This window comes from Mustela nivalis (assembly GCF_964662115.1).
Source record: "Mustela nivalis genome assembly, chromosome: 7".
NCBI lineage: Eukaryota > Metazoa > Chordata > Mammalia > Carnivora > Mustelidae > Mustela > Mustela nivalis.
The window spans coordinates 126,171,829-126,182,408 of NC_139026.1; the positions used below are offsets into that span (position 1 = coordinate 126,171,829).

Sequence of the window (10,580 nt, forward strand, 5' to 3'; positions counted from 1 at the left end):
GTTTCATTAAATCCTCCTGTCAAGCCTGTTAGTAGTATTATCCTGATTTCAATCAATAAGGACATCCCATACAATTAAGTAAGGAAAGCTAGTTACAAAACAAGGTGGGGAAAAAGAAAAGAAGCTAAGATTTTACCAAGTACCTACACAATATTTCATACATCAACTGTTTCAGTTAACATTCACACACCCTATGAGAAGATATTACCGGTCTCCGTCTCACAGGAGGGTATCTGGGCTTAGAAAGTCAAATAGCTTTCTAGTATTCATGCAGCTAATATATGCCAGTTCTGCCTTACTCCTAAATAATGGTATTAATTTTATCACTCAGAGAAATAGATGGAGTAATTCCAAAATCATTGAATAGGAGGGCAGGGAAATGAACACAAAGCAGATTCAGGTTAGAAAATCTATTCCCTCGTGGATCAGGAAGCTTTCTAGAGAATCAAGAGGGCAAAACAGAATTTTCTTCTCTCTTCATTGCCCTTCTCTTTCACCTCTTCATACATATTCATTCCATGTCATCTTCTGTGGCTATAAATAATTCTTTCCTTCACTGATCTATTCCTGAATAATTCAAATCTAGTCTGAAAGCTCTTTGACAACTTTGAATATTTAATCATCAGTCTCTTCTAAAGCCATTTTTAACATGTAATAACTTTCTATAACTTTAAGATTTTTGTTAATAACTTCTCATATTTGCTGAGCCCTTAAACACATCCAAGCACTATCGGCAGCTTGATTTTCATTTATTTACAATTTTCACACTTCCCCTTCAAGATACGTACTATTACAGAACAGGAAACTGAGGCACAGAAAGTTTAGTTTTTGCCCAAGTTCACAAAGCTAGGATGTACCAGGCTTTCTGACGATAAATCTGTGCTCTTGACAGTCCTGCATAAACACTGCTGTTACTATCTCATAGTGCTACGAACATACTGATTTAAGACCAAGCTACTATGAAAACAAACTACTGTATTTCAAATGATTCAACGGTACCAAATGATTGTCAGAGGTGATTTAAATATCACATATTAAAAGAATGAGACAGCATTTGCAAAACCGAAAAACGGGGCCATCTGAATGATTCCTAAAAGCGTCTGGCAGGTGAGTGTATGTGTTCCCCTACTGACGTTTCTTCCGAGTGAGTGGTTTCTATTCATTTTTAAACCCTCACCCATCCTATCTCTTCTTCCATGGAAAGCAGATTGACTCTCTCACTGGCTAATTTGTGAAAAATAAACTAGGCATGCTTGCTCAGCGCTGCCAGTCCTCCTCCTGGGGAATAGCTACCCACCTGAAAGATACGCTCCCTCAACACTAGCTGCCTATCTGGTCCTCTCACTACCTACATCCTCCAACTCAGCCTTTATTAGTAATAAAAATCATACAAATTTGTATTTCCTATTTGACTTACTCCTCTGTTTTCTTCCTCTCTTTGTTCCGAATTACGAAGAGGGGTACTATTTACTGAGCCCCCAAAAGCCCCCACGGATAGCTCATAATACAAATTAAACCGGTCATCAACACATTAGGACAGGGGAAGTCATCTGATCTATGGAAAATAGTACTATTCTGCAGTGAAGTAAGCATTTTCATCACAGAAAAGATAGGTAATTCTATCATCCAATGGAAAGTGAGGGTTCTCCTTTGTTGAATATACAGAACTCATCCCACCTATTTCAACTTTGTATTTCAAGTTTGGAAAAAAATAATCTAGTAATTCCTATAACTAACAGAGAACAAAAGATACATATTTTCAAACAGGACAAATTTTTACCTCACTTCACTTCGATTCTGGCAACAAGTTATTTAAGAACAACTATGGGAAAAGAGGCATGACAGAGGGCGTTTTTAGAATCCCAAGGAAAAAATATATATTTAAAAAAAAAAAAAAATCAAGCAGTTCAAATTCTAGCTCCCTACAACTAATATTCCCCAAACATCCCCAGGTAACATTCAGATCTACATTTAATCATAATATACTTGCCCGATTCAGTTATAAGCACACCTAATTACAAAGTGGTTCAGTAGAGCCTCAAGTCGACATATAAGTCATTGAGAAATAAAGATAAAAGAAATTCAGAAAATAATGAGTGACAAATCGCTTGACATTTTAAGAGAAAATACTGAGGCTCAGTAATTCCTACTAAATATGACTGTTATGTGACTAAAAGTCAAAATTAATTTAAAAGACCTTTAGAAATTATTTGGTAGGGCCAGCCTTTTTACTTCTAAGGATGTCTCAGTAGTTGACCATATATATGATAGTAATCAGCTAGAGCTTTCTTTTTTTTTTTTTTTTTAAGATTTTATTTATTTATTTTACAGAGAGAGATCACAAGTAGGCAGAAAGGCAGGCAGAGAGAGGAGGAAGCAGGTTCCCCACTGAGCAGAGCACCTGATGCGGGACTCAGTCCCAGGACCCTGAGATCATGACCTGAGCCGAAGGCAGCGGCTTAACCCACTGAGCCACCCAGGCACCCTAGAGCTTTCTTTATTCACTACCTTACACCACATTTTATTCGTTCTCTAATATTATACTTTATAAGAAAAAAATCCTATTTGGTACCTATTCATATTTGCAGGTGCCTTGCAGGCCCCACCAATATATAACCCATGAAACTACTTCTACTGCTTTCTGAAAGGCGATATTTTCACCTGGAAGATTCTCATTACCCAAGACTTTATAGACTGTGCAGGCATAAATAATATCAAAGAAGTACTAAGTGCTTCCTATATGGGGCAACATGTACTGAAAAATGTGAAAGCTATTTGTTATACTTGTGGCCATTATGAATCTTGCCTGTGTTTTCTGTATTTGAAAATTTACCATATTTTGAGTCCCCTCTTTCCAAAACAGAAGCCAGAACTCACTTTCCCAGCTTCCTCTGCTGGCAGTGGGATCTAATGTTCACCAATCAAATGCATCCATACGGTACTTTAATTCAGAAGTAGTAACACGAGACAGCAAATGAAAAACCCATCATTTTCGTGACAGAGATGATAGAAGCATCTACCCTTCAAAGAAAAACAGGGATGGCACTTCTCAGATCCAGCCCCCAGCACACTGATGAAAGTTGTGATGTCAGCACATAGCTTTGTAGAGGGGCAGGCCCTAGAATATGATTTGAGCAGTGCTTCTGTTCACCTAACCTGTTCGTTGGGTGTCCTGTAGATTCTGTGAGCTTCCAAATGTCCTTTAGTGTATATGTTTTTTTTTTTTTTCCTGCTTAGGTTAGCTAGAGAATAGATTATGGGTTTGCAACAAAGAGTTCCATATTATACAAAAATTGGGGCTGGCAAACTATGCTTTTATCAACATAATGGTAGAATGATTACCCACTCAATAATCAACTCAGCAGTCATCTGCAGAAAGCGTATCACAAGTGTGGTACTGTGCTAGAAGCAGTAACAGAACAAAAAGGAAGGGAAGGCAGCAGAGGCCAGATCTCCCAGGCAGAGTAAGAAGACAGGACTATGACTCAAAACCTCAAGGGGAATCCATGCAAGCAGGGAAGTGAATGACATGACTCAGTTGACTGTGCAAAAGATCATTCTCTTCCTATGTGGAGATAGGGTGGAGCAGGAAAGCAAAGTAGAAACAGGGGAGTAATAGGGAAACTATTCTAAAAAAGTTTAGATTCAGGATGTAGCAGTGGCAACAGAAGTATGTGTACAAATTCAGTATGTATTGGCTGATAGAAGATACTTAACTGTTTCACTAACCAAAAAAATGCCAGTTAAAATCATACAATTTCCCCCAAACAAATTAGCAAAAGTTAAAAATGGCTAATATAAATCCTGATGAATATGTAGTCGAAGGAGGCATTCATAAACCTCTGAAAAGCAATTTGCTATATTATCTAGCAAGTTTTAAAAAAATTATCCTAACTTTTGACTTAATAACTAGCACATAGTCTCAGATTGTTAAATGAATTAATTCAACTTTTAGAAAACACAGTTAAAGAGAAAATTAGGATTTATGCTCAAGGCTGTAATTGCAGCACATTTATATTGAAAAAAATTGGGGAATAATCAAATGTTCAACCCTTAAGGAGTGGTTGAATTATAGCTTATGATCAAGTGCTAAGCAAACTTTAAAATCATGTTCACTAAGGGGTTTCAAGATACGGGAAAATATGCTGACATTATAAAATCTTACAAAATTAACAAAGAATAAAGAGTTCCAGAATTTTCTTTTTTTTAAAGTTTATTTATTTAAGTAATCTCTATACCCAACATGGGATTGAAACCCATGATCCTCAAATCAAGAGTCCCATGCTCTTCTAACTGAGCCAGCCAGGCACCCCCCCTTTTGTTTTCCTGTTGGCTAAGTTTTGATAAGGGAACTGAATGTAGAGAGCCAGCAAATAACTGGTAATAAAAATTGGTAATAAATAAAAATTGGTAATAAAATCACTACCCTAGTCTACACTCAAAACTCAATACATATGCCCAGAACACTCATGTTCAATTCATTATATATTGTATCTTACACTAAAAAAATTTTTTGTTGCCCTTGGTACTAAAAAAAGGAAGCAGGCAAGTTTCAATGTTGTGGTTGTCATAGTAATTTAAGAATAAACACGCATGTTCGAAGTTTACTTGTCACTCTGTATCTCCAGCACCTAGACAGTACCTGGAGTTCAAGAACTATTTTTGAGCGAACATCACCAAAAATAAACCTTTCGGTTCCAGCTTATCACCATAGATATTTAAAACCTCAAAATGAAAAAAGGTGCATTACAAGTAACAGCGATAGTAATAATTTATTATGTTTGGGGTGGCTACAATGCATGAGGCACTATTAACCGTTTCACCCCGCCTTATCTTTGATCCTCATAATACTCCTTCTCTGGAAAATTCCCTTGTCCATTTTTAAGGCCAGGAAACAGGTTCAAAGATATAAAGGAACCAGCGCAAGGTCACAACCAAGTTTCAAGGCAGCTCTTCGGGCGCCTCAATGTAGCCAGACAGGACACGCAGCTGTTTCTTTCCAGCGATCAGAAAGGAACAGGGCTTCCCTCCACGCTGTCCCTCCCCAGTTCACTGACGCTGCCCTAACGTCCACCCTGCGCCGAAGCTATCCCTTTGAAGATCCACCCCTCACCCGCCAAGCCCCACCACCGACCTCCCCTCCCCGCCGCGACTCGGGGGTGGGGGTGGGGGTGGGGGTGGGGGGGTAAAGAAGCAGGTGTCCACGCCTCTAGGTGGCCCCACACCTGGAAGCCGGGCCTGGCCCCAGCTAGGGGCTCGCCCATCCCCCTTCGCCCGTACCCTCTTAAGTTTGACTCTCCAGCCTCGCCCCGCGGGTCGGGACTCACAGACCCAGTCCACACGGACTCCGCGTGGGCCCCTGGGGAAAGCCTCGCGGAGGGAGGAAGGGAGTCTCCGCCCCGAGTCGCCCAACTCCGCGCCGGGGCGGTTTCCAGGACAACCGAGAGCGCCCCCCTCCCCCCGCCGCACGGACACACCGCGCGCTCCAGACTCCGCCCCCGGCGCCTCGTCGCTTCGCCCCTCCCCCGCACCCTAGCTGGGACCAGCCGCGCGGCGCGAGCCGAGAGAGATGGGGTGAGCTCTCTCACCTCGCAGCGCCTGGTGCATGCCTCCAATGCCGCTATACAGCTCCAGGACGCGCAGGGGCTCCATGCCCACGCCGCCGCCGCCGCCGCCGCCGCCTCGGAGCTAGGCCTACCGGTCCCCTACTCGTCCTTCTTCCGCCCTCCCTGCTCCCTCGCCTCTGGTTCCGCGGCGTTTCAGTTCCCCCTCTCCTGCCGCTGCCGGCTCGGAGGGCTTCTAGCCGCGGGGAGACCACGGGCACAAAACAGTGGGGCCTCCCCCGTGAATCGCAGCCTGACTGACGCCCCATCTCCCTTCTAGAGTGCATTCGGGGACCTTGGAAGGAAAAAGAGCGAAATGTCCCTTTGCCCCAAAGTGAATTAACACGGGTTAGACGCCAGAAAAAGTCGTCTTCCAGGCGTCCTGCTTTTCCGTGGCCTGGAGCCCGAAGTGTGCAGACTTGACTCGCGTTAGTTTTGAGCAGGTCCCACGTGCCACGTGTTGTGCCTGTGCCCGGGCTGCCGAGATCAATCCGCCTTCCCGCGCGAGCTGGTCCCGCAGTTACGAGCGCAGAAGCCAGCGCCCCTGCAGCCGGGCCCCCGCGCCGGCCAGGACCGGGGTGGGGAGGGGGCGGTGTTGGGGGGGGGGGGGCGGCCGCTGTCACGGCGAGCGCGTCCCTGCGTCTCAGCTGGGAAAACAGCCCCCACCTGGGTGGCTCGGTCGTTTAGTGTCTGCCTTTGGCCCAGGTCATGATCCCAGAGTCCTGGGATCGAGCCCCGCATTGGGATCCCTGCCCTGCGGGGAGCCTGCTTCCCCCTCTCCCACTCCCTCTGCTGTGTTCCCTCTCTCACTGTGTCTCTGTCAAATAAATAAATAAAATGAAAAAAGAAAAAAGAAAAAGCAAACGGCCCCCAGCAGGATCTACTGTTACCAGAAGGTAGAAGTACTGATGCCCCTCCCAGTGCCAGGGCCTGGCTGCTCCAAGATGCTCCAGGGACCAAGTTTGTTCGGGGCTGGATCTCACCGTAAAAAATGGCCAAGGGCCCGGGAGGAAAGGATCCCATTTCGCGGCCTCCTATTGTTCCCATTACCACCACACGTGAACCTGTGTTCGGGAAAATGGGGCAGTACCACTTGTAATAAGTTAATAACTGGTTAACAGGTTTGTTAGAAATTTAGCAGATGTGCTAACGAAACACTATAAACAGAGTAGGACGGCCCTGTTTTGATTATGGAACTGATCCATGTGGATCCGTTTCCTCTGACCTTTTTTCACCGTAAATGTGCATGGGTGTTGAAACGTTTTGTTTTTTATTGGTCACTTACTTCAGATACGGAGGGTGCCAGAAAGGGCCCCTGGGGGGTTAAGCGTCTTAAGTTGGTTAAGCGTCTGCCTTCAGCTCAGGTCCTGATCCGGGGGTCCTGGGATGGAGCCCCACATCGGGCTCCCTGCTCAGTGAGGAGTCTGCTTCTTTCTCTACCCTTCCCATTGCTTATGTTCTCTCTCTCTCTCTCTCTCTCTGACAAATAAATAAATAAATAATCTTAAAAAAAAAAAAAAGAAGAAGAAGAAGAAGAAGAAGGGTTAGTAGAAAGATAACAGAGAACAGAATCTTCGCCCGGGCATCGCCAATGACTTTGCACCGAGCTTGATTTCCCCTTCTGTCAAATTAAAAGGGAAGGGAAAAAGGGAAATGATAGCCGAGTCCGGGCAGTTCTAAGATTCTAGAGCTGAATTCATTTCTGCAAAAGTTGAGTCCCTGATTTGGCCACATGTTAATGATCCGCTCAAATTGAAATTATCAAGATATTTGTAAAATCTGATTTAAGCAAATGTACTCTTAAACCAACTCCATTTCTAGAAATCACATGCACACTAACATTACATATATAATGCATGAAACAAACTTTTCTTGTATTTGTTACATAATATTAGCATAATATATTATATTGTAATACAATTTATAATGTATATTATAAATAATATAAATATATATTACATACATTACATACATATACACATATATAAAGGGGGCTATATAGTCACAGTGATTTATGTACCATTAACAACATACTAAGCATACCTAGAATATATATCTAGAATCTGTTTAGCATTAATACTAGAAATCAAAATAAATATGACCAAGGATCTAACCCTGTAGAGGACAGACAGGCCAAAAATATGTGAAAGAGTTCATGGAAAATACCAGTCTTCTGAGAGGAAAGGAGATGGACCTCCATTCCCTCATAAGCTGGTTTCAAACTGTTCACGCTGATACTTAAGGGTCTTCACAGTATAGCACACACTTTTCTTTATGATCTCTATTTCCTCCCCTTTTTTAGCTCTGCTGCAAACTGAAAAGGTCAGGATTCCCTTCCTTCGTGCCTCGGTTTCCCAGCTTAACACTCCTTGCTCACATTCTTTACATTGCCCAGAAATCCTAACCTTCTTCCAGACCTGCTAGTGCAACCTTCCTTCTAGACTCCCAGGCTAGAAATCCAGACTTTTTAATTCCCCGATCGAACTCCATGACCAGCAGTATTCTGAAACACATATCCCACCTGTTCCCATCACAAAATCCTTTCAGGGCTTCCCAGCCCAGCTTTTACCTTAGATACACCATCCCTTTGCCTAGCATTTCCTCTGTAAGGCTTATCCTGTGCGACCATCATTTCAAGAATGAGAACTTTCTCCCTAATCATGATGTATGCCCATCTCCATGCAAGCACCTGTAGATGTCAGGCCCACTCGGATTAAGTATACGTCCATTTCCAAACCCTGGTGCAAGTTGTGCGGGCTGGGCACGCGGCAACAGGAGGACTTGAGGAGGAAGATAGGATGGGTACATACAGGGAACATGAAGATATGCATTAACTACTCTTTCCCAAAGTGAATCCCAAATGTTCTTACAGAAGGAAAACAGCTTTCTAATCTTATAGTTTCCCATAAAGTTATCCTCAGTGACATGTCCAATAGAGCTTACATTTTAATCACAGACACTCAACACACTTTCTGAAAATACAAGTATTTTTAGGATATTCAGTCTCTTTTCCCTCAAAACACAGAAAATGCACTTGTGAAGAAACCCAAAATGCTAGTTAACACCTGGCACATACAATGCATATCAGGAATAATTAAGGAGCACAATAGAACACTAAGGGTATATTAGAATAATAATAGCATATCTCAATGATTTAAGAGCTCCTTGTATAACTTGAAATCTAATGATATTTTATTCTTCCTCTCCTGGCTGTCATGTCACGGGTCATTAATATCTAACAGAACTAAACAAAGTCTGCCAAATGTTTAAAATACTTTTGGCAATCATCTTTGAGTTTCCATGATCCAGGCCATTCTTTATTCCCCAGCGAAACGTGATGTGGATCCTTACACAGGCTTGCTGCAAATTTGAGTGATGAATAAATTACATTCTGGTTTCACACAGAAAAAGAAGGGTCTTTATGAATTGCATGAAAAATAAAAAAGTAGTCATATGGGAATAAATTGGCAATAAATGTCCTCAAGAGAGGAAATTATATTCAGAAGAAATTTGAATCAGAAAGACCCTGAGAGTTCATCTATCACTCGTGAGCCCTCATTTTTTCTAGGCCTTCTATCACCGCTCTGATGGGCCAGCACAAGGTCTCAGCTGTGATTTGCTCCTGGGCACAGCAGACCTCAGAGAGTGAGGTGTTTGTGGTGAAGAGCTTGAATTAGTAGAAAATACTTCTCTGTAGTCCCCCCAAATCCAGTTCCTTTTAGATTTGCCCTCTGCACTGATTTTGAAGAACTGTCCCTCTTGAATAATAAATTTCCTTGTGGTTAAAACTGTAAGCCTGAGAGCCAGAGAGTTTAAATAGGAAATTGTAGATCTGCTGCCTCCTAGCTGTGTGACTTTGGGAAAGTCACTTACCCTCTCTGAGCCTACAGACACATCTACAATGTGTAAAAATAGGACATGTGGTTGCTACAAAGGTGAAGTGAGAATTCAAAGCATTTCATTCCATGCCTGGCACAATAGAAAAGCATGTTTAATAAACAGTATACATCTAGTAACATTCTCAGAGTGATGCATTCTCGGTCCCTTCAACTGTGTCCAATGGCATGATTCTGACCCCTGGAATTGCTCATGCTGCAAGTTGGTGATGCTGTGTTAGGAACCATAACTGAACATGGGGCCCTAACTGAGGTCAGGTCAGCATGCTACAGGGTGGTGCTTATAGCCATAGACCTCTAAGGGCCATAGGGAACTTTGTGGGAGGTGTCCAGGAGTAGCCTGGGCTGGGAGCAGAAAGGCTGGATGTCTGTAAGCCAGAGGCAAAACTGAGGAGGAATTGCTGAGTCTAGAAGCATTGGCAGTAAGAAAAAAGACAGCAGCACGCATAGATAGCGCCTCACTCAGAACTCTGTCACAAAGACCGGGGTAGCTTGAAAGTTAAATCTACGGATCTGCCAATCTTAGGGGAGACTTACAAGGGACCTCACCCAGGATGCCTGTGTTGCTGGGACTAGGAGTGGAGTAAGGTGAAACCTATTAAGACCATCCCGTCACCCCTTGACTCTTTTATGTGCCAAGCACTGAAGAAATACTTAATTTAAAATGGTTTCATATGTAAAAATCTGTAACCTAAGCCATTCAAGTGCCAATAATAAAGAACAACTTATTGCCTACTATCCCCTGAACCTAAGATGATTTTACCAATTCTATTGATTCTCCAGAATTACACTGTCCAACAGGGTCATCAAGAGCCACACTTGCAGATTTAGGTTTAAACCAGCTTACTTAACACTGAAAACTCAGTTCATTAGTCACGCGAGGCACCTTTCATTTTTTTTTTTTTAATATTTTATTTATTGACAGAGAGAGAGAGGTCACAAGTAGGCAGAGAGGCAAGCAGAGAGAGAGGAGGAAGCAGGCTCTCTGCTGAGAAGAGAGCCTGATGCGGGGCTTGATCCCAGGACCCTGAGATCATGACCTGAGCCGAAGGCAGAGGCTTAACCCACTGAGCCACCCAGG

At 43.0% G+C, this 10,580-nt stretch overlaps 2 protein-coding genes across 6 annotated transcripts in view; both read right to left on the reverse strand.

Moving 5' to 3' along the window:
• Positions 1-6,121, reverse strand: part of TRDMT1 (tRNA aspartic acid methyltransferase 1) — a 55,337-nt gene extending 49,216 nt beyond the window's left edge. The window contains exon 1 of the mRNA XM_082742021.1: positions 5,589-6,121. Within this exon, the coding sequence (XP_082598147.1) occupies positions 5,589-5,652 (64 nt within the window). The 5' untranslated portion in view covers positions 5,653-6,121. The remainder of the gene's footprint in view (positions 1-5,588) is intronic.
• Positions 1-10,580, reverse strand: part of LOC309870036 (uncharacterized protein) — a 33,927-nt gene that overhangs the window by 2,599 nt on the left and 20,748 nt on the right. For 4 of the 5 annotated variants that reach the window (XR_014314440.1, XR_014314441.1, XR_014314442.1 and 1 more), the window contains one exon: positions 8,540-10,385. The exons of the other annotated variant lie outside the window; for it this stretch is intronic. The gene's annotated coding sequence lies outside the window, so the exon portion shown is untranslated. Of the gene's footprint in view, positions 1-8,539; positions 10,386-10,580 lie in introns of those variants that run through there. 5 annotated transcript variants of the gene reach the window in all.